At 42.0% G+C, this 24,813-nt stretch overlaps 2 protein-coding genes across 6 annotated transcripts; one reads left to right on the forward strand and one right to left on the reverse strand.

Moving 5' to 3' along the window:
• The first annotated feature begins 2,043 nt into the window (after positions 1-2,043).
• LOC127597289 (proline-rich transmembrane protein 4-like) lies at positions 2,044-7,411 on the forward strand. The gene is made up of 3 exons (XM_052060243.1): positions 2,044-2,324; positions 2,412-2,938; positions 5,309-7,411. Exons 2-3 carry the CDS (start codon positions 2,467-2,469, stop codon positions 7,339-7,341), a joined length of 2,505 nt encoding a protein of 834 aa, XP_051916203.1. The 5' UTR covers positions 2,044-2,324; positions 2,412-2,466; the 3' UTR covers positions 7,342-7,411.
• A 2,690-nt stretch (positions 7,412-10,101) lies between these two features.
• On the reverse strand, positions 10,102-22,058 carry impdh1a (IMP (inosine 5'-monophosphate) dehydrogenase 1a). Of its 5 annotated transcripts, none has more exons than XM_052060264.1 (17): positions 21,609-22,053; positions 21,255-21,537; positions 18,886-18,984; positions 17,754-17,802; positions 17,224-17,325; positions 17,039-17,113; positions 15,531-15,737; positions 15,362-15,449; positions 15,089-15,288; positions 14,659-14,749; positions 14,485-14,580; positions 13,395-13,538; positions 12,540-12,681; positions 12,287-12,430; positions 11,723-11,806; positions 11,494-11,510; positions 10,102-10,721 (listed from the first exon to the last, which is right to left on the reverse strand). In XM_052060264.1, exons 1-17 carry the CDS (start codon positions 21,649-21,651, stop codon positions 10,618-10,620), a joined length of 1,968 nt encoding a protein of 655 aa, XP_051916224.1. In that variant the 5' UTR covers positions 21,652-22,053; the 3' UTR covers positions 10,102-10,617. The 5 variants fall into 5 exon arrangements, with proteins under 5 accessions (XP_051916224.1, XP_051916223.1, XP_051916222.1 ...); XM_052060263.1 differs by having other exon boundaries at positions 14,659-14,737; positions 21,240-21,537; XM_052060262.1 differs by having other exon boundaries at positions 21,240-21,537; positions 21,609-22,051.
• Positions 22,059-24,813: the final 2,755 nt, after the last annotated feature.

Consider the following 24,813-nt stretch of genomic DNA (forward strand, 5'->3'; position numbering starts at 1 on the left):
AAACATGGGCGAGCCAGTGGAAGGAGCTAGCGTGTAACTTAGTTTTATATCCAAACTTATGTGGATCAACATCTATTTTAGAACATCCCAGGGAATTGAATTAGGCCACAAAGTCAGTGGATTGAACCCCCACCCTGAACAAATGCACTACATATGAGCCAATTTGATTATGATGGACGGACCCATGCTGTTTTTCCTTGGCAAATGCAGGAATTGATCATTCTTGCATTTACGAAGGTACGCCTGCCTTATAGATGGTGTACTGTAGGCAAACAAGATTCACAAAATGGCATCGCCCATTTGTCCAGGATACCTGCTTCAAATTTGGGCTCGGTGAGATAAATTCTCATCTCAATAAAAGCTCTGATATTTACCCCAAATTCGAACAGAAATGGCCTGCTTCCTGTTCGATTCCCTTTATCGGTCTATGAGAGTGTTTCATGTGCTGTGTTGTGATAGACCAATTTTGTGACAATTGTTGAAACTCGTATTGTGAGAAAATGGAATATAATCTAAGCAGGAAGACAAAAGGTGGACATCTAAGGTAATGGCTGTTGTTCTGAAGTAGGTGGAAGCAATAAATAAAGATATTATAATCTATATTTATTGCAGAATTCTTATACAATTTGTGCATGTGGGAATTATAATCGTGAAAGTGATACAATGACATGTTGATAAATTATAAAAATCTCAAACCTGTTATTATGCATAGTATGGAAGTATACATGATATATGCCAATGAAGTCATATTTGAACAATTAGTACAAATTACAAGGCATCAATATCGACAATAAGATGTAAAGTGTCTGGCTTAATTTGCATAACATGTACATGTGTAGTACATATGAAAAATATTGCACAGCGTCCAGGAATAAGTTTCGCACATTTCAATGGGAATACTTATTCCAAGTGAGGACCGGAATTTCCTCAGGAGATATAATCTACCGGTACTAATTTCCTTATTATACACAGCATTTATATTGGTCTTTCATTCCAGTTTGTTCAATCGTCCTTGCAGTTTTGTTTATTAGACAAAGACTACTACTACTACTACTAGCATCTCAAAATCCTCCCAATGATTACAATAGTCATAATAATGTTAAAGGGCACTCAGTAGGATCTTTACTCGGTTGGCTATCATGCCTTTGCTATTCAAAGAGAATGTTGGTTTTTGCAGGAGCTGCATGTTTGCCACTTTAGCACAAAGGCCACAACAGCATCCGCTGTCAATATCATCCAATGCTGTGTATTGATCTGTTGTGGTTAGACAACAGTCGGCTACTGCCCGCCTTTGTGGCGAACGGTTGAGAACAGAAAAAGCGTTAGCAGTCCTACTACAGGTACTAAAATGGTTCATATCTTGTAGAGCTTTTCAAGCTATAAAGTACAAAGATACAAATAAACTATTTCCAACTAAAATAACAATGTCTCTTCAAAACACTGGTGAGGCATGTGCAGACGCATTCGGCTGCTGTTCAGTGCAGAGGTGGAGCTAGTCGAGTGGGATGACAGGGAGTTGGCCGGTGGGCACCCCAAAAGCTTGAAAAATCCCAAAGAATTTCCCATATCACCTTTAATCGAAAGCTATTTTGTTGCAGTGTTTCAAAGTGACTATAAAATAGAAAAAATGCACAATTACTTGCTTAAATGATTTGAGTGTGTTAAATAAAAGTTGAAGAATTTGAAGGTGGCCCTTGCCTCCTTCCATTTTTACGTATGCAGCACTCAAATGAAAAAGTTTGGACACTCCTGGCTTTGGGTCTAAAGACAGACTTAGGGTTTCAAAGTATCGTTTCAAGGCAGGGTTCAAGGTAGGCTTTCAAAGTAGGGTTTCATGCAGGGGTTAATATTCAAATTAGAGTTTCAGGTTTGTTTTTCAAACAGACCGGTTTTGAGATACGATTCAGATTTCAGAATATGGTTTCATGTGAAGATTAACAACTCAAGTTAGGGTTGCAACCCTACCCTACTTTGAAACCATGGTTAAGCAGGCTATTTTTTTCAATTGGGGTTTCTAGCTGTGATTTCATACCGATTTAAACAAGAGTCAAGGTTCCTTGCAAATGTATTGAATCAAATTTCAAAACTGAACTGTTCTTAGGTCGTGAGTTTTTTTTTCTTTTTTAGTTCATCATGATACCACGCTTTGAGAGCACAGATGTAGGGCACTTTCAGTATATGGAGTGAGTGGGCCTTATCTGCAGGAGGTGGGGTCTACAAGTGTGTGTGCGTATGTGTACAGAACAAAAAAAGCGCACTATGCAGTGAGAGTGCAGTTATGCAGTGATCCATTGTTGGAAGCAGCAGAGTGGGCTACCGATGAGGTAAGAATACTGAAACAAGCACACTCTATACCACCCTATTCTAGCCATTCTTGTGTTTGTTAAATGTCTGCGTTTTTTTGCTTCTAGGTGGAACAAATCATCAATCCATGATGTGATAAGTGGGATTTCATAGACCCTGACCATGGTTTTTCAGTGGAATCTTTTCCTTCTGTCATGGCTTCTTTCATTTCGTGCCGCGCTGCTAACCGGAGAACATCCCAAGGGATCCTCACGGAGACCTTTTGATTCTGGTTTGGGGGAAAACATGCTTGAACGTTCTTCAAGTCCATCTGTAAATTGGGATTTCGGTCGACAGGGATTTCTCGGTGAGTACGGTGATGTCGAGGAGGTTTTGCAGACAATGCCGTCACATCGAAGGGACGAGGGACTGGAGACCCAGAGTGCTGCAGAAGTTACTTTATCAGTAGCTTCTACAACAGATGGAGTTATGCTGGACTTTTTCCCAAGTGGGCAGTATGGTCCAGACCTTAAGTCCAACAAGGAGAACAGTACTTCACTTGTAGCCACTGGCAGACCAGGAAAGGCCGTTACGACAAAAGTTGGATTTGAAGATCTGGCCCCGATCAGAGGAGCTAACACAGAGACTGAAAGAGGTAAAATAAACCGGAGGACAGGCATAAAGCCCTGCCATGAAGAGCAATTGCAAGTAATTAATGTCAACGCTTTAAAAAAATTGCCGTCTGTATATGAGCAATTTAACTCTAATTACATCACAAACTATGATCTCAAAGATCAATTAAACATTCTCAAAGGATACCCATTTCTATGTCTTTCTGTGACTCCTCCACTCTCTGTTGCGACCTGCTAAAACGTGAAGAGCATGGAGGAGAGGACTGTATACTTGCGTATAACTTCAACAATACTTCCTTGATGCCGGTTAGTACCTACTAGCCGGGGCTTTGGCACCATCTCAGGGTGTTGCAGAAAACAGCATACTGACTGTCAGTCCTTTAGTTTTATAGTCAGATCGACAAACGTGCTAACTGTCTGCCTGGGGGACATCATTCCTCTCGCTTTCCATCATGTCAGCGTTGGAAGTATTGTAGGCCATACGACGAGGAGCAATCTTACTTTACAACTCGACAAGTTGGGGCTGAAGCAGCAGAGTGACCAAGCAGTTAAGCATGTTTGCATCAGAGTTCTGAGGTTCTGGGTTTGACTTTCTCCCATATTCCAAGAACATGCATTCATTGAAGAGATCGAAATTTCCCTTGGTGAGAATTTGAATGTTTGTTTATTTGTGTCCTTGTTGGGATAGGTTCCAATTCAGCCTCATGAAGACAACCGCAATAAAAAATGGATGGAAGCCAAGTATAGTTGTGCCTGCTCTTGCAAATATTGTTCTGTTGCCCTCATTAGAATATTCACTGTCCCGATGTGACAGTTTTACAATGCACTCTGTTGAAACAATTGACATTCATTGGGGGCAAATTGCCAGGAAAAGCACTTGATGGCATTGCCGGATAAGCAGTCCAATTACTATGACAGAGGACAAGAACTCGGACACATTCCTATTAATAACCACGAATAAATCTGAGCATGACCCTTCTTTTTTTATGAATGAGGTCCACATCACTTCTCAGTGTCTCTCCAAAATGATTCAATAACAACATACAACCCCTCAGTATATTAATAGCCAGGCAAAACGGGAGCGTCGGAGAAGTCGATATTGTCTCACTTGCATGTGCGCTCATTGCTTGCGCTTGCTCCCCACGCTCTGTGTGACCCACTTACAAGCCTGTTCTGTTTTATAATGCATTTTAACAGACTCCACTCCATTCCATGTACTGTTTCCTCGTAGTGAAGACAATAATGGAGGCCATGCACAAGTCTTGATCCTTCCCGAAGTCACTTCTTATAAAGTGCTTGCCAGGCTTATGAAATATCTGACATGCTTTCATCATCTCCAAAACATCAGTATATTGTTCCTCCTATTTTTATAGCGTCGCTGAAATTAGCCTGTTTTGAGGAGGCAGTCCTGTTGCATGTAAATGAGCCAGTGCTTGATTGTCTTTGGATAGAGGCAATATTTTATCACCGATCCGAATAATTTTACTTGCCAAGGAGTGCAGCAGATCCAAGCATTCAGCACATGCTGCAGACACTGTTGTGAATCTGATCGAGCCAAATATCGATAATATCAACCAACATTGGTATTAATGTTAAACAACATCAATGTCACAAGATTGCTACGCGAGTTTGTGTTTTTAATTCCGTTCAGTGACTGTAGGTATGAATGACTGTAAATAGTCATTAGCCACTCCAGGGTGTGTTCTCCAACATCCTAAAAACATATATTTTGAAGACTCCCTGTGCTACGATCGTGTACTTGAATATCGAATCCTAAGAATAGAGCTGACACACGTGAACAGACAATACAATTTTATTCAAACACAGGAAGCACGACATTGTGATTGAGAATGAAGCAACTAGCGAAAAACGACGTAGACAAGAGGTTGATGTAAAAAAACTCAAGCTACAGAAAATTATCGGAGGTGTCTGGGTGAAGCACAACAAGAACTCGTCGCCGGATATAGAACTGATCAGAGGGATGACTAAACGGGAAAACAATCAACATGGATATGCAGCAAAAAGATAAAAATACAACAAATTCTGATCGGAGAAACCAAATCAAACAAAGGCCTAATCATACTCGAAAGGTTCTAAGACTATAAATGCAAATTCAAAATCAGAATCTAAACCACACAGGTTTAGGGAAAAACACAGAAATGAAACCAAAGGAATCAAATGCACTACACACCACAAGAGAGACTACAAAATTAGACTCCAAAGTTGACAATATTCCGACAACTAGCTCCTTTCAATCTTGCGCTTGTGAACCTAACCAATGATAAAGTCGAACGAACACATGTGCACCAGAGGCTCCGCCCACATCCCTGACCAGACACTAGAAATATAGCTCACATGTTGAACTCACATGTTCTTGTCTTGTTGTTCGACAGATGATGACCGGCAACTGCCCAAGACCACTGGTCCTCTCCAGACATCAGTCACACCCTGTGAGACAACAATCCCAACCTGGACTTCCATGAACCAGGATGAATTTCCACCCAGTGACTCCCTGGGTCCCTCTCTGGATCATAGGTCTGTCCTTTTTGTTCCTCTGTACTCGGACTGGAACACTGCCCTCGCCACATGGGGATTTGCCTGGGAAGCCCACATCTACGGTCTTGGTTCCGTCTTTACAGTGTTCAGCCTGATCTCAGTGGTCTGCTTGTTGGGCCTCCCCTTCCGCTGTCCGTCTGGAAGCCCCTACTTCGCCCTGCTGCACTTATTTCTCGTCGGTTTCACCGGAATTCAGGCTTTCTGCTTGCTCTATGACGCTTACAAACACCAAGACCGCCTTCCTCCTCTGAGTTCTCTGCTTCTCTCCCAGCTTCCCTTCCCTTGTCTGATATCCGCCTTCTCCCTGGCCTTCTTCCTTCTTTCCCTGCGCTCTCGCAAGCGTCTGTCGCTTTCGCTCGCCATCTCCCCCTCGATGTCCGCCCTCCCCAAACCTTGCCTCCTGCTCTCTTTATCCATGGTGCATTTTGGTGTTTCTCTTGGATGCATTGGCATTCTGCAGCTCTTTCACAGCCTCCCCACTATCATTCTCCTGGTCCCTCAGGGGGTCTTTGTGTGCTTAACACTTTTTCTCTCAAGCTCCTATGCCATCTTTTACTGTCTGATACACGTGGACACCAAACACATTTACCGGCTGGATGACAATGGGGAGTGCGGAGGATCTCCTGAGATGATGCATCCCGCAAGTTGCCCTTTTGCAAAAGTGGAAGACTGGGGTCGGGCAGCAGGTGCCGGAGTCGGGGCTTCTTTGTGTTTGCTAGGATGCGGTGGCCTGCAACTCTATGGAATCTTACACGCTCTTGGTTTAGGCGGAGTTGAAAGTTACGGCTTCCTGCCCTGGCCTTGGTGGGGATATCAGATTGGATGCCGGCTGTGTGAAACCGGAGTTTGCCTTGGTTTGTCTCTCATTGGCACGCATCCTCTGTTCTGTCACAAGTCTTTCAATGCTCATCCCAGGCCAGGGTCTTGGTCTCGACTGTCCTGCAGCTCACCCACACGTGGGATCACCCTACCCGCTCTGGGCCATGCAAATACACACGTAATTTCCTGGTTGCAAGAGAAACCCCAAAAGATGGTAGAGTGCGGTGTCACGACAAAGGGACCGTCGGAGGTTCTTCCTCTTGGCTTGATGTTGGATACCCCTGCAAATGGTCTTGCCTGTACCTCTTTGCCAAACCAAGCTCAGACTGCTTTACTACCAACGCCCGCAAGCCCAGCGCACAAGCCTAAACATGAAGACTTCCAGCTCTCCTCCCTGAGTTTACGGGCCGACTCCACTGTTGACCTACACCCACCATCTCCAATAGACTTGTCCCGCAGCATCGACCAGGCTCTCTTTAGTGATTCCCTATTCACTCACAGCATATTTGGCGTGCCGAGACTTTTCCCTTGTTCCTCCAGCCATTCCCTGGGCTCTCCCAAACAAGGCACATCAAAACAAGGGCCTGCCTCTGTGGAAAGTTCTCTTTATCGAACCTCTTCCTGTGGAGACCTGGATCAAGAGAACAATTCCAAACGTTCCCAGCCTCACGGCATACTGAAATCCCACAACAAAGCACCCGTGTCATCTGAGCAGTATGATTGGAAAGGAAGCATGTCTGGTTCAACTCTGGGCCTGTGTAGCAAAGCCAAGGAGACAAGAAAGCTCCGCTCCAATTCCTGGGCAAACAGAGGGCAAATCAAGGCACAAAACAGCCTGCCACGTCCCATTCCGCACTTGTCATACTACAGACGTTACCGAAGCTTGAGCGTCGCTTCCAAGGATGGCCAAGTATCTGGACAACTGATGGGAAGTCAACACTTAAGCGAGAGCAAGCAGCTGGAATGGGATCTGGCCGTGCAAGCGGAGTTCGTCAACGTATGCAAACAAATTGACGCTATGAGCATTTGCAGTGATACCATCGAACTGTAGACAGTTAGTAAAGTATGTGATTTGAATCACATGTAATGTGTTGAAATTATATAGATAAATGTAAAAAAAAAAAAATATATATATATATATATATATATATATATATATATATATATATATATATATATATATATATATATATATATATATATATATATATATACATACAGTTCGATGATATCACTGCAAATGCTCATAGCGTAGAGAGAGAGAGAGAGAGAGAGAGAGAGAGAGAGAGAGAGAGAGAGAGAGAGAGAGAGAGAGAGAGAGAGAGAGAGAGACTTTAACAGAGAAATATCCAGAGCAAATAATGCGGTACAGCTACAAGTGCATCTAAATAGCCACACATGTAGAGAAATATTTCATTGGATTTGTTATAAAGTTCATGATTGTGGATTACAGCAATCCTTATCATTAACCATCTGAAGAAAGTGGAATACAACCTACACAATCAACATTTTTTTCATATGTATACTAGGATCATTCATTCATCTTCCTAACCGCTTGATCCTCACTAGGGTCGCGGGGGGTGCTGGAGCCTATCCCAGCTGTCTCTGGGCAGTAGGCGGGGGACACCCTGAATCGGTTGCCACCCAATCGCAGGGCACACAGAGACGAACAACCATTCGCGCTCACACTCACACCTAGGGACAATTTAGAGTGTTCAATCAGCCTGCCATGCATATTTTTGGAATGTGGGAGGAAACCGGAGCACCCGGAGAAAACCCACGCAGGCCCGGGGAGAACATGCAAACTCCACACAGGGAGGCCGGAGCTGGAATCGAACCCGGTACCTCTGCACTGTGAAGCCGACGTGCTAACCACTGGACTACCGGGCCGCCCTACTAGGATCATATATTTTATTATTATTATTATTATTCATTTCTGGCCCTGAAATATTAAAAAAAAATTGGACTCCTAAAATAAACTTTTCAACCACATTAATTTCAAACACAAGTTATTGAGGTGCATTTGTGTAGTTTCTTTTTTTTTTTGCAGTATATAAATCTTAACTTATTTTCCATGCATTCTGAAATTCTATTGTACATACTGTATTTAATATAGTAAAGAGAAGATTTCTGAAGTCAATTTAATCATGCTAATCACTGCAGGAAAAGGGCAACGCTATAGCCATAGTCTTGTCTTGTGCTGACAGGTTGCTCTTTAGAATTTAGTTACCTGTACATTTTTTTTTCATTGTGGTAACATTCATAAGACATAAAATTCGGTACACTTCTGCAATCAACTGTAATTAAATACAAGAGCAACAATTGTCTCCTTCGTGGTAGCAATGCGCGGCTTTTATTAAGACTGTCAGAGAAATGTGTAAATTATACTGACCTAATTTTTATCCATAAAATAAGCAAAATATAAAAAACTGCTTTTAATATAATGACATGCATGATTACATGAACAATCTTTCAATTATTTTAAAATTATCGCCTCTGCAGTGTCAAAGAAAATCAAGTGTCAGAACAAGAGCTTTTTGTCAATCAGTGTCCTCTATTTAATCAAGAAAATAAATGTGCACGTTATAGCAGTCTTACACTCACAAACACACACACACACACACACACACACGCAGATGCACACATGCACACGCACACAAAACAGTCCCTTTTATAGCACAAGCAGCAAATACACATAATTACACATTTGTACAAGTTTGCTCTTTTGTTCCCTCTGTTGTAATAGGCAGCCCATTTTATATAGAGTACACCAGATGATCCTGAGAGAAGTTACAGACTACCATTGGAAGAAAAGACCCTGAATTAAACAGTGCAAGTGAGATGCTCATTGAGGAATGTACAATGTTCATTTTTCTCCAAATAATGAGCAAATAAAATACTTTTTCAATAAAATTACATTTGTGGTGTCTTACTTTCATGGTTAAAAAGAAAATTACATTTTCAAAGTACAAATTGTTATTCCTTTTTATATACCGGTACCTGAGTTTTTAGGCAATTCACTCTCTGTGGACACTTGATTAGGGACATCCATACAAGCCAAAGTCCCTCTCTTTATTATGTAGTGCATTTTTGCGCCACTGGAAATTGTGATAACAAGCAGATTGTTAAATTAATATGAAAATAATAGCATTATTATCATTTAACATTTATTGCCATACCGTATAGATTTTATCGATACAGTTCTCGATCGCAGTGGATTGTGTGTACCAGGGTTGCGCAATTTTGATTTGATTGTATTTTTCATAATATAAGTGGCACTGTTTTTCATAGTTTGACTTTTCCTGCGATTTATACTCAGATGCAACTTGAATATATTAAAATTAGAGCTGAAACTGGCACCCCAAAGCCCCGTTCCCCAAACGTGTGGACGACAACAAACTAATTCCGGTTGGACGAAACTTCTGTTTCTAATTATGAAAAAGTTTTATTTTTAAGTGTAAAAAATGTCTTACCTTATTGAAAGTCCTGCATCACATTTTGGCCAAAGGCAGAATCCTGCTCGGTTAATTTGCCTTTTGGTGCCGTAAAAAGCAAATATTTGTTCTGGCAGATGGCACAGAAGCGATTCGTCACACATTAGTTTCCATGACTACTTCCTCCATGACTACATTTACTTGCGGCATTCTCATAGTATAGAAGGTGACAGTAATGCACCAAAAGTACTTGTCAAATGCCTAAAGGAAGAAATGCAAGAAATAGAAGAAGATGAAGACGTTGTCATAGTAACTAAGGAATTGGTAGTTTTGCATGCGGCTTCCGTCATTGAAAACAAATGAAATTTATGCAATCATCTATAAAATAGTTTTAATTTGACTGATTATTTATTTGTATTTATGTACATGTATATTATTTCAACTATTGAATAAGATGAATGAATGAATGAATGAAGCATTCATAAATACATTTTAACCAACCAATCCTTGAGGGGTGGGGGGACCAACTAAAATCAAGCAACACATTTAAAGAATTCACAATAATGTAAATGCTTGGTGGGCTGCATTGAACAAAACAGAGCCGGCCCGATGTGCCCGCCGGGCCACAACTTGCCCACCCCTGCTTCAGGTGTACCACATGTTTTGACAGAAGAGTATGTCAAAGCTTCGTGCAGCGGGACACACATTCCAATTTTTCAAAATGTGAGACCCCGAACATGGCAAGGAAGAAATCAGGTCGCAAAACTATTTCACCAACGTCTGTTTGTTCTTTAAAAGAAATCATCCAGAAAAGTTCATGAGAGAAAAAAGCGGTGCATGATGTCCAGAAGACAGTTATTATGAAACATGAAGGAGAGACTTTGGCGGCCTGTTCATGTTTGCGTCGTTCGTCTGCTCAGCAGGGCTGGGGCGGGAACATCCGGTCCCGAGCGGGCGTATCCCTTTCCTCCGGCCTCAATAAAGTCGTTTCTCATAACTGCAAGTGATGAAAAATGGGTGAAAAATGAAATTTTCCTCTGTGGTGAAGACATCATTTCACTCTATGTCACACAAGTGATTCCCAACCTCTGTGCCATGGAAGATGATCCCATTTCACTTAATTGGACATAAAAATCATAATTCCTATACAACAAATAGTGTTTCTTTGTTCATCTACATATGCCAGTGATCGAAAGAGACAGCCAGGATAAATCAATGGTCTTCCAGAAGATGGCAGAAGTTACAATTTGTCTGTGTATCCACCTGTTGCTTGAATTGCTTTGTGTTTCACAAAAAAAGTTAATTTAACATGACTACCAATGCTTGCTGCTTTCAGCACTAAACGGTTTGCTATTACCTATTGATGGCACAAGATGGCGTCAAATAACTTTTTTTTTCTATTAGACAAAGCTGAGGCTGGAAAATAAATTGACTTTCCACTCAGTTCAACATACTGTAGGTGCTTGGCACCAAAGCGCCATCAGATGGCGCCAAAATAATAGTTTTTATATTTGGATGACAAAGCCTTGGCACATATTTAGAAAATAAGTGACTTTTTCGGCAAATAAGAGAGGGGTAAAAGCAAAACAAAAGAACATCCTGAATATATGAAAGCTAAATTCTTGTTTGGTGGTGTGCTGAGAGAAAATACATCCCTTGGCTCAATAAATGTTGGGAAACACTGTGTATTGTATTGGTGAGTAGACCAGTGAGAAACATGCCATGGGTTGTGCGAGAAGATGTAGAAAAAGCTGCATGGGTGTACTTACATGGTACAAAAGAATATCTAATATGACAGCATGAGTGAGAAGAGGAAGAGAGAAGACAGTATGATGTTTCGCGGCCATTGCATCCAATTATAGGACTGAATACAGTGAGCTAAAAACAAGGGAGGATTAGCTGGGATCTGCCATAACGTCACATACAATTGGACCACAAATGCACATCACGCAATAGCAAAGGACAACTTTACGGGCAAAAGTTTCGAAAAATACTTACGAGTGAAGGCCATGTACTCCACCTTCCATTTGAGCAGACATTGTTCTCTTCTCGAACTTCAATTCTCCAGAATACATCATTGATCTGATATGGAAACAACTCTGCATCAGAGGGAGGGAGGGTGGGAGGCAGTACCTAACTTCATCCGGCAGATGATAATGTTTCTCTTTGTTTCCGATCGCTGACATTTAATTAAAGGGGGATGTGAAGTGCAAAATGGAATTTAAAGTGCTTGCTTACAAGTTGTTGGATCTCCGGAGTGTCTGGATGCCCGCACATCAAGTGTGACATTAAATAACCAAATAAATCTTATCCACACATTTCTGTCTGTGAGCAAGCCGTTTTGCATTTCAACCTCATTGTGACCTAACAGTGGAGATAATTTTCATAATAACCAACCCTACACCAAATTTCAAAGCAACACGGTAACCACAGGCGCCAGATAGCCCCCAAAGACGTAATAGACCGCATGCCTGTTCTAAATATAGCTCACCAGTGATGGGGCATTGTGATTTCCTAGTAATTTTGAAGAAGTAGGTTGTCTCTTTTTTTAAAAATTCCTACCGTAAAATTGACAAGCTCTTAGCTCCGATATCCTGGCAACCATGTTGAATGCCTGCAATGAGGTACGGCACAAATTTCTGGATGGAGCCTTTGTCTTGGACTGATCCCGATACACCTTGAGCCACTTTCACCTTGTCTCCCTCACTGGACACACGCAAAAAAAAATGAAGCAATACATGTAAATTAATAGCATCAAGCGACAATGTTGGGAGGCAAGAAAGCAAAAGGCAGCCACTGGACCACCTTTGCTTACCTAAAGTAGCGTTTCTGACTATTGTTTTTCTCCATGGCATCCAAGGAGCCCATTCCTCTGTACTTTTTCAAACGTACCCCATCAGAAAAGAAATATTCTCCCGGAGCCTCGGTGGTCGCCGCGAGCAGTGAGCCCATCATCACTGAGCACAGAAAACAGCAGTACCAAAAATAGTCAAAACAACAACCCTCCATATACTGACATTTACACACCACTGCAAATTACAACCAGATTTACAAACAACCCGCTAAATTAAACACTCTCTTACAGTCTCGATCAAAACAGCATTGCCACCTTAATAAAGGTAGAATTCTTGTTTGGGTCCATTTTACAATTGTGCAGGTGTACCTAATTAAATGGCTAGTAATTGCACCAATGGCAGTTTGAAAGTGCTCTATAAATACATTTGAGTTGAGTTGAGATTAGGATGTACCCCAGTTGGGGAAAGGCTCCAGCACCTGACTGAGGACAACTGAAAATGGCAAATGTAATTTCATGTCGGCGGCACGGTGGTCGACTGGTCAGCACGTCCACCTCACAATGCAGAGGTCGTGGGTTCGATTCCGGCCCCGCCCTTCCTGTGTGGAGTTTGCATGTACTCCCCGTGCCCAAGTAGGTTTTCTCCAAGTACTCTGGTTTCATCCCACTTTCCAAAAACATGCACTGCAGTTTAATTGACAACTCTAAATTGTCCCAAGGTGTGATTGTGAGCGTGAATGGTTCTATGTCTATGTGCGCCCTGTGATTGGCTGGCAAACAGTTCAAAGACAGCTGGGAGAGGCTCCAACATGCCCGCAACAAGCGTGAGGATCAGTGGATCAGATAATGGCTGGATTGATTAATTTTATGTCTCACCCGTCGATGCTCCCAGAGCCAGTGCTTTGACCACATGCCCGACGGTCTGAATGCCCCCGTCAGCAATTACAGGCACACCAAAACGGCGGGCGTATTCTGCAACCTTGTACACCGATGTGCCTTGGGGCCGCCCGCATGCCATCACTGTGAGGCCAAAAATAAAATAGCAATCAATGTTTGAAAAACATGCCCTGCCATTAAAATCTGTCGTCGCTGATGGTAGATTTTTAAATGAGTGAAAATACATTAAACTGAAAGAGTCCATCCCCCCCCTCCTATTTCATTTTATTTTGTTAGTGGTCTGTGAACACATCTCGTGTGAGGTGCAGCAAGTTTCTCTATCAAGTGTGGACGACAGAGGGTGAGTTTATTGAAATCAACCACGTGTTAAGTGCTATGTGTGGGAATGTGTTGTCAATTCAGTTTGTATTAGCCCGTTATTCAAATGAGTATGCTAGCCCATACTATTGCTGATCCCCATTAGAAGGTGATTTGTTTATACTGAATAACTGAACTACTGAGTACAGTCATTTATGTAATATGGGTTTATGGTTGTGTACATGTTGGATGCATGGCGTTGATGCTTTGCTGATTAATAATTTTCTATGCTGTTATCGACCACATGAAAAAAATCTGTCCAAATGGAGACCCTATCTGTGTCCACTTGAGCAGACACCTCTGTACAATGCTACTCTGAATATTTAAACTCCCGGCGATACCATACAACCTCTTTTTCTTGATCCTCTCTGTTTTAACCCAGGACGAATGAAATGGTTCCATGATTTACAATTATTTTTTAGCCGTGAGAAGCAAGGCACGAAGAATCTTGGAATATGGGTGTGAAGTAGTGTGAAGTGTGTATCCTCCAAAAAACAGCCAGTTGAAGACCCAAATTGTGGGCTGCATTTGAAAAAGTTTTCAATTTGGAATAGCATAATGATGTTATCAGCCTCTAAAAGCAACCTTTGACTTGGAGACAACTTTTGTCTTAATTGTGAATGACTAAGTCAACCCCACTTTTGCCATTGCAGGAACACAACTACAAACGAGTGAATGTTTGTTCATGAACGCATGACACACTATCATTTACCTTCCTGGGTGATACAGATGGAGCCGCAGCCCATGCCCACCCTGAGGGCATCCACACCGGCATCAATGAGGTTTTTAGCCTGAGCAGCTGTTACCACTAAAGAGAGACAACCACGCAAAGAAGTGATGACAACGCTCTGTCATGGAAAATCTCACAGTTTAAAAAAAAGCTCACCATTTCCTCCAACCACTTGGAGTTCGGAATACTTCTGCTTGATGTAGTTGATCATGTTGATTTGGTAAACTGAGTTACCCTGGGAGGAGTCCTCGTAAGAAAAAAATGTTGGGTTTAGTGGGTCAGGTTTAAGCCTTTCATGGACCAATTATGAAAACTTGTAACCCGCTAACATGATAAGCTGTCCACTGTAATAACCGCTGTCCCTTAGAGGGTTAAAGTAGCCTTTGTCAAAGTGTGGTCTCTGAGAAACATCAAGTGGTTCAACTGAACTTTGTAATATTTTAAAGGAAACATAATTAAAACAGTTCCCAAGTGTTGCCAATAACCTATAAAAAAAACAATTGAGAAACGCTGGTTGAATTTCCTATGTACTGCTTGTTATTTGCTGTACAAACTTGAGTTTGATCATGGTGCTGTGGAAACTCACCAGGACCACCACATCCACCCCCGCCTGCATGAGGAGGTCCAGTCTGTACTTGTCATCGTTCCTGGTGCCGATCGCTGCCCCGCACAGCAGCTGCTTGCGGGAGTCCTTGGAGGCCAGAGGGTAGTCTCTATTCTTCTTCAAGTCAGTCCTGGCGATGATGGCCACCAGCTCATCACTGTCGTTGACAATTGGAAGTTTTCCTAAAAATGTCAAAAAAGATGTGCGTTTTGGCGTTGATGACGTTATTGTGCTTCTCCCATAGCCCATGTTTACCTTTTTTGCTCCGTTGAAGAATGTCATTGGCCTCCTTTAGTGTGACACCAGCCGGTGCGACAACGAGATCCTCCCTTTTTGTCATTGCCTATAAAAATAGGTCAGGCTGAATCTAAATGTCACATATTTACCATTTCTATTATCTCAATATAATAAAAGGAATAAATACCTCCTCTAGGGGTCTGTCGTGGTCCTTCTCAGACAGGAAGTCAATGTCTCTAGAGGTCACGATGCCGACCAGCTTGCTTCCCATCTTGCCGGTCTCTGTAACAGGGATCCCAGAGAAACCGTGGCAGATCTTGGCCTCGAACACGTCGCCTACCGTGTGTCGGGGGCTCATTACTACGGGGTCCGTGATGAAGCCCTGCTCAAATTTCTGACAAGAACAAAATATGCCGCAGCAAAGTATCAGTTGGTTTTCAGTGTGGCTTCACAGAGTCACTTTATAAAAACGCTTTCACATAAAGGAGAAGATTTGGTCCAGACAAAACCAAAATAGAAAAGTTAACAAGCACAAAAGGGACTCCGTCTTCTTTGCATTTATATTGAAAGTCGATTCCATCGGGTTAGCGTTCGTACTTGCCCTCCAAAAGGATCCAGTTCCTTCTATGGGGCCTTAGCGAAACTAATGGCAATACCAAGACTCAAATCTTGAGCACTTTGTGTACACATTTCATAGGTTAAGTGAACCGACCCTCGCTCCACTAGGGTTTGAGTTTGTTTGAAGCATTTTCAGGCTTATTATTCAATCTCATTCCATACGTATATTTCACTGTTTCAGGGTCAAATCAGTTCATTGCTCTATTTCTACCCGATTTTTTTTTTTCGTTTCATACAATAACAAGCCCAAGAGAACAGAAATATATCTCAACCAACCACATGTGAGAAAAGGTGGTGTTCACACGAGACCAAACGAACCACACCAATGCAGAAAACTCACTAGAATTTTAAACAGACTGGTGCTACACAATACATTTCATAAAGTACATTTTTTCTCTAAAAAGACTATATTTGGTCCTAGTCTAAATTTAAACTATTCAGAGTCAATTTTACACAGAAAAAAAAGCATGGTCATCTCCCAACCTTAAGATTGTGGGTTAATTCCTCATCCCTTGAGTGACTGTTTTTTGAACAACATAAACTAATATTATGCAAGTAAAAGTTACTCAAAACCTCTCCTTGTAAAATTTACTTTAGACCATTTAGACTTACACCAAATATTGACTTTTTAGAGGAAAATGTGCTCTATGAAATGTACTGTGTAGTATGAAAGCACCCTGGAGGTTTGGACGTGCTAAAAGGATCAAGGCCATGTTCATTTTCATCCATCCATCCATTTTCTGAACCGCTCTATCCTCACAAGAGTCACAGGGGGTGCCAGAGCCTGTCCCAGCTGTCTTCGGGCAGTAAGCAGGGGACACCCTGAACCGGTTGCCAGCCAATCGCAGGGCACACAAACAAGAACAACCATCTGCACTCACACTCACTCCGAGGGACAATTTTGAGTCTTCAATCACCCTGCCATGCATACTTTTGGAATGTGTGAGGAAACTGGAATACCCGGAGAAAACCCACACATGCCCGGAAAGAACAAGCAAACTCCACACAGGAAGGCCGGAACCGGGATTAAACCCACAACCTCTGCACTGCACATCACTTCATGGCTTTATATCTTACCTTGACTTTGCGCACCTCATTGGCCTGGAACTCAGCCGTACAGTTATGATGAATGATTCCAATCCCACCCATCAACTGCAACCGGCCAAACAGAGACAGCAGATACTATTTTTAGTTTGAGGAAATCAGAGGATAAACTAGATGAAAAACAAAAAAAACATGACACACGAACAGGCTGCACTCACTGCCATAGCAATGGCCATGGATGACTCTGTGACTGTATCCATGGGAGACGAAATGAGAGGCGTCTTCAGTGTGATCTTCCGTGTTAATGCAGAGGTTAGGTCCTATCAAAAAACGCAACGCAAGTGATGCAATACCATATGAGGTTGTCACACAAAAGTGTGTGAATTGATGCTTAGCAATTTGCAACTAGCCCATGCACAGACCACATCGCAGAGGTGCATCTGCAACACATCTGTGAATCAAATGTGTTTCGTTGTTTCAAACCACAGACCATTAGAGAGCAAAGTCATTTGCCTGAGGTCGGGTGACACAGGTGTGTGATTGTAGCAAGCACCTGCTCTCAGACAAACAACTCATGTGACCCCGTACATGAAAACAATGTAAATTCCCAACAGAGTTGGCAAAGGTGAAAACAAGGAGATGCTCATAAGCAAGCGGTAGCGCCGATGCGGATGTGTGTGGACTGGTGAGACTGCTAATGGTCAACTTTTCACAAAATGAACCGTGGTCCACGGTTGTTGATACTCACCACCTCCTCGGAAGTAAAATCGATGAAACCAGGCAGAATCAGGAAGTCACTGAGAAGGGAGACAAAATCTATAAGCATCGAATTGGAATGATGCATCATGTGTGTAAAACATTACAACATGGTCCTTGCTAAAATCTATACCCAAATGTCAAATACCGTAATCGTGTGTAGTAAATGACATTGAGATCCTGTAATAATTTTGTTACCGTATTTACACTCACTTGAGCAATAATTGAACAAACTACTAGAGCTGACTGATTTCAAAACTAGTAATCCATTAATCTCTTGTGTGTAGGTTATATTACGATGATGCGATGAAAGATTTTTGTGCTTTCACTGTCATAACCAGCCTGAGAGGGAAGACGTAACTCCAAAATGGCCAGAGACAAAAATGAGTTTGACACCCCATGTCTGGAGTGTATTCCTCATATTTAAACGTCGTATTATATATTTTTTTAAACTCAATATATCTTCTGTGGTTTGCCTATTTTTGCCTATGAACGAGCGATTCACAACTGCAGTTTTTCAAATATATGCCAAGTGCTTGTTCATTTGTTTTGCTTGATTTATAACGTATGAGCATAGTTGTTGGCCAGGTCTGTGTGTGGTGTCGAGAGTCTGTTTTGAATTGGCTCCGTATACATTAAATAACTTGTGGGTGAGTGGGTTTTTTTTTCACAGAAGAAACCGAGACCTTTTATCAAGACACCTAGGAACTGATTAAACTGTGAAAAGAGTCATTTAAGGCCAGCAAGGGTAAGATTCCTTTTCCATATAAATTCTCTCTCATTTAAAACATTAATCTTCCAATCCAAATGGATATATTCTGTTCTGAATGTATCCGCCTGACAGTGATAAACCCTGCAAACACCCGTAAAGGAAACGAGCGACACCATTATCGCACACACACACACATGCATGCTTTTAACATCTACTCAGCACTCAGTCATCCTTGAAAGTATGCGACTCAAAATAATCCTCCATATAAAACCCGTGCAGATATGTTATCTCTGACAAGATTATGCACAGTTAATGGAAGACAACGCATAACTCTGTGCACTTGGCTTGCACTTTCTGCGTCAGCTGGGGAAATGTAGGTTGTACACATGGCTGAGTTGTTGGCATCCCTTACTTGTACGTCAGCCCGTCACCGATGGCAAAGAGCTGTTGTGCTGTCAGGCCATCCTCGGGAACGTAGCCTGTGCCTCCGCTGATCAAGTAGTCGGCCATGCTGAAGTAAGAAACACACACAGGCTCAGAATTCATAAAACAGACCTTTTTATGACATTTGTGAACAAAAGGCAAGAGGTTACTTCCTCAGAGCAGAAAAGTATCCAACTCCCACTGAAATGATCTGAAATAATGACAATTTCTTGTTTTCTAATTTTGCAAAATACAAAAGCTAGCCTATCATTCATTTCAACATGGAAAGCATGTCCGTGCCATTTTTCAGAGCAACTGAAAGTTTAATTAACTATGCCTCAATGATCATGTTCACTATGTCAATTTTTAAATCAACTTGCCTATTAAAATTTCCTACTCACGTTTCATCTCCCTCAAAAGCAATTTACCTGAGCAAATATGTTTTACATACAAATGGTACTGTATGCAATTTTATTAGTAGTTAAGCCTTCCCTTAAAATTTGACTTTCTGTCCTGGGTAAGTAAATTGCATGAAAATATGTAACTTGAGAAAATATTTTTAGCCTATTTTGTAAGTGACAGTGTTTAATTGCATATTTTTTACTACCACCACCCAGTGTATAAGCGCAAAAGCAATTGATTGTGTAGATCACAGGTGTAGAACTCAAGGCCCGGGGGGCCAGATCTGGCCAGCTATTTCATTTTATGTGGCCCGTGAAAGCAAATCAAACATGTCAATTTCCATGATGCCTGCTAAAATCTCAACTAAAATTGAAATTTTGTAATAAATACGAGACATAAGTGAAGCATTTACTTGTCCCTAAACCCCTCATTACAGTAACAGTAAACAATAGTTGACTAACCATTATTATTTACTTTTGTTATGTGGTTTCAGTAATAACGGCCATCCATGGGAAAGTTAAGGTAAGTAAAATGTGGGCCATGTCAAAAATGTGTTTGACACCAGCATACTCTAACTGTAGAGATCAGCCCTACAGGCAGTCACAGCAAATCTGTCGCATTGATATGATGGGGGGCATGTTTTCCACTTTGTCGACACTATTTCAGTTTTTATCATATTCCGGAGAAAAATAGTCGGAAATAAAGCGAATGGTGTATGACTCTCAAGGCTTGTTTGTCTCTCTTGAGTTCCTTTTCTTGCTGACATGCTTTCGCCAGACCCTCCTTCGAATCCTCACATGATATGCTAAAGGAATCTGTTCATGTCAATGAAAACTCCTTCGACACACTTAAGACAGAAAGCTCAGCAGGGTAAGAGGATTTAAGTGTGTGATAAATGCACTTGTGAATTTGCAGCGCAAACAAACCGAGGGGAAAGTTCAGTGTTTCATCAGTGTTAGGATCATCAATATAAAAACTGAGGCTCAGAGGGGATCGGACCTTTTCTGTTGCTGGTCGCTCTCTCTGGAATGACCTCCCGCTGAACATTCGGCACGACTCCTCGCTGCCCATCTTCAAAACCCTTCTCAAAACTCACTTGTATTCTTTGGCATTCAACTCGGCATGACTTAGATTTGTTCTTGGTTTGACTGTTCGGTGCTTTTTACCGTCTGTATTACCGATTTGTTTGACTGTTTATTGTATATGTTAAATTGTTCCATGTACAGCACTTTGTATGCAGCAATGGCTGTTTGAAGGTGCTCTATAAATACTGTTGAGCTGAGTTGAGATAATTGGTTGGCAGAAAAACATGTGGACAAACATTTACACTCCCATTAACGATGAGAATTTGGAGTCTTCAATTAAGATGACATGCCGGTTTTGAGGAATTTGGGAGGAAACCAGCAGAAAAAACAATGCGAGCCTCAAAAGTTGGATTATTTGCAACGTCAGAACTGTGAGGTGGATGTGCTAACCCCTAGGTCACCGTGCTGCCCATGGCAATACCATCCGCTCATTTCCTATCGTGCTTATGCTCATTAGAGTCATCACTGATCTGGAGTCTATCCCTTTTGATTTTGGATGAGAGATGCGGGACCACCTGGATTGGTTACCTGTCAATCACAATGCACAAAAACAATGATTCACACTGACACATATGGGCAATTTAGAGTCCTCAGTTAACCTACCAGACCGACCAGCCGGAAACATTTGTAACAAGCTCCAAATAAAAGTCCAGGGTTCAAACCTTGAGCCTTTGACTGTGAGGCAGTGGTGCTGTCCACATGCTCAACCACTCTGGTTCGGCCTATGTTTGTATACATGTGACTGTTTGGGTCTCAGAGAGGAAGTAGAGGTCGACTTCCAGATGAAAGAGTTGCTTTACGTCTCAGTGCAAAGTGATGTTCAGGTCAGTCAGTGCAGGCTGACAAACAGACTAACCTCTCTGGTTCATACCCGGCTTGAATACGTGTGGCGCTGTACCGCTGTGCGGCCGTCTCGTGCCCGTGGCTGTGCGTCGTGGAGTGGGCGTAGGTGCCGTACTGGTGGGGGTGCTCCCCATCTCTGCTGGTTCGGCGAGGGCGTGCCGGTTCCATGTCCCCCACAATCCTCCTGTAGTCAATTTGGTAGTTGTCCCTCTCCCCCTCCCCGAAGCGTTCAAAATTATGACCCTCCATCTCGAGGAAATCCAGGCCTAGGACAGTTCTAGGATCGTCGACTCCCAAACAATGTCGCCCTTCTGCAATTAGAAGCACGCGTTCATAGCCAGCGCTTGGAGTGCATGTTAACACAAACACCTTTCAGACACACCTGACATGGCCAGAAGCTGTCCTGTCATCTGTTTCGCCGCCATCACAGCAAGACCTCAATGAAAAAGTGATGATTTCTAACTTCAAGCGTCAAGTAAGGTTGTATAAAAATAATAATAAAGCAGCAGCAGCCCAGTAGTACTCCAGTCTCTCAGAGATCATCCTTTGAACTCCTCGGGAAGTCTTTTCAGTTGTTTGCGATCAAGGTGCACATATTTATTTCCCTGTAAGGTCCCTGCGGCATGAGCAGCAGCTGAACATGGGAGTCAACTCTTGGGCGGCAGGAGACCTGTCCTCCCTTGAGGTCCTCCCCGCCCAAATCGGTGCTGATTGGTTCTTCCTGAGGTTATTCCAACACGCAAGCTTGTTGCGACTGTTCTCCTAGAGCTTAAGTCTGTTTCTGACAGTAGCGGACGTCACTCTGCCTCAAAAGAGGATTGGGAACGTTAATACAGGATGGGATGGCGCGAGGTGGGTGTGTAGGCTTGAGCGAGGCAGTTGGACTGAGGGAGAGAGTGCGAAAGAGAGCGGTCAAGAAGAAACTTGAAATCTCCTGGGGATTAGCCTTGTGTGAATGCGAATGTTTATGCCAAGCTCAAGGAGACGAATCTGTGAATGAGTCCGAGGTCAAATCGCGCAGTGATGTTTGCAAGCGAGCCCTCATTGTAGTTGAGGCAGAAAGTGGCACGATTGAGACTTGTGATTATTTTGTTAAGTTAAGTTATTTTGTTAAGTTTTGTTAAGCAGAGTTGTCACTTGATTTAAGAAATGTCTGTCAAAACTGTGTTGTTTGTTTGTTTGTTTTTCTCATACTTCCTCAGTATCCACAATGTCTCTTTTATTGTCATAACCTCACTGTTTATGAGGGTCACCAATGCAGTTGAACATTAAAACAAAACAAGCAGATACATTTGCGTTGCCCCGGGTGGCCTCGACACCATCATCTGCAGGTGACTAACTGACTGCTTGTGACAGCTACCTAGGGATTGAACCGGAAAAGCCTCTTACTCTTAGTCGCTCTCTCTCTCTTTCCCTCGCTCTTCCTCTCGCTTTCCCTCTGTTCTCCTTTGATGATAATAACATAGATTACAATCAATGTCTGGCATGTTTGTAGCTGATGAGTGTTGCACAACTCTGATGCTTTTTGAAGTAATTGGAAATTCAACATTTTAACACGACAAACTGGTTGACGGGTGACACCTTGAACTGGTTGGGTGCCAGTCAATTGCAGGGCCCACATAGACAAGCAACAATACACACTCACACCGAGGGAGTGTTCCATTAACCAGCCATGGATGTTTTTGGAATGTGGGAGGTAACTGAAGTACCCGCAGTAAATCCATGCAGTTACGGGGAGAACATGCAAACTCCACACAGGAAGGAATCTGACCCTAGACCTCTGCACAGTGAGGCGGACGTGCTAAATAGTCACCCACCGTTCCGCCCTTCAAGCCTACAGTAGTTAATTAGATTTGGTATTTAGTGACAATGATAAACTCTTATGTGATATACTTTACTTCTACCTACCGAATCTCCATACTCACCGAAATGTATGTTTAAGGGCTAATAACGTCACATGTTACAGTAATATTTTTCATGCAGGCACTTGGGGCAACAAAAGAACAAAAACAAAAAAAAACGTTACACATATTTATGCTATTTTTATCCGTTTTACTTTAATGGCTGGATTTCTGGTGAGTAAAACTACCTCAGTTAATTACAGTCTTGTAGTAACCATAATGGCATCAGAGATGGTGATAGCAAGTGGATATGTGTTAATTAGACAGAAACAATAACGTTAGCCTGCTGTTTAAAGGATTGATTGAATTTGGTAAGAGCTACGTACCTTCTGTCGGCTGCTCATGTAGAGTGACACAACATATAATTTATATGGCATAATAAAGAAACGTATTTAAAATTCATTCATTCATTCATCTTCCGTACCGCTTGATCCTCACTAGGGTCGCGGGGGGTGCTGGAGCCCATCCCAGCCGTCTCCGGGCAGTAGGCGGGGGACACCCTGAATCGGTTGCCAGCCAATCGCAGGGCACACAGAGACTAACAACCATCCATGCTCACACTCACACCTAGGGACAATTTAGAGTGTTCAATCAGCCTGCCGTGCATATTTTTGGAATGTGGGAGGAAACATATGTTTCTTTATTTTGCTGTGGAAATAATGGATTAAAATAAACAAAACAAACAATGAAACAAACAAACAAACCAAAAAACATGCATGCCTGGAAGACAACTGTGCCAACTAACTCCACAGAGCCTACATATTCGCCCTCCAAAAATGGACAATTGCTCAGCGCTACCATCCCCTGTTGAATTCAGGTACAGCATCTAAAACATTTTTATTTGAACTGATCTACTACCGATTTTAAGTGTAAAAGAACCATGTTCTGGTGGCTTTATATGTTCATGACATAATACAATAAGTTGCAACGATTATTTAAAATTTTGCATTTTTACTTTACTATTTCAGCCTTTAAGAAAATATTGTTTTTTGTGTATGGTAGTTTTTTTTTCTGCATGTTTTTTTCCCCCCCCCAAGAATTATTTTCCTCCTATAAAATCGAACTGAGTATTTAACATCTGTCTTTTTCTGGGCTGTATATCTTAAACCCCAAAAATGTCCGCAGTGCATTAAAACCGGCAATGACGATTGACCCTTTTAAGCGGTCAAGGTGTTTCATCTTAAATCATAAAAAAGAAACAGCATATTGATTTCATCTTTTTTTTTTTACTCTGAATTTGTAGGCCACCATCAGTAAATTTTGGGGCCACTGTTAATGTCAAACTCTGTATATAATGCACATAAAATAATCCTTTGTGGCCACAAAGTATCTGTGACTATGTACTGGTTAGGTAAGTACCGGGAGGCAAGTCAGAACGGAATAAGAAAAGACACTTACCTTCAAATCATCGTATATTGCAGTTACTCTTGAAGGTGCACTCCATTTGCTTAGTGAGACGTTTAAGTTATTCAAGGCACTCATACCTGACCAACAAAATAGTTTTTGTCAAAATATCCACTGTTCACTGTAATTCCAAGCTGATGCTAAAATCTGACCGAAAGCTTTAAAAAGAGTGAATTAAAATGTGCAAATGGTTCTGAGTGATCTGATAAGTGGTTTATCTCCACGTGTGAGCATAAACAACGACTCAGTTTGTCGTGCATGAATCTACGGTTATCGCTCATG

This window comes from Hippocampus zosterae, chromosome 3 (assembly GCF_025434085.1).
Source record: "Hippocampus zosterae strain Florida chromosome 3, ASM2543408v3, whole genome shotgun sequence".
Taxonomy (NCBI): domain Eukaryota; kingdom Metazoa; phylum Chordata; class Actinopteri; order Syngnathiformes; family Syngnathidae; genus Hippocampus; species Hippocampus zosterae.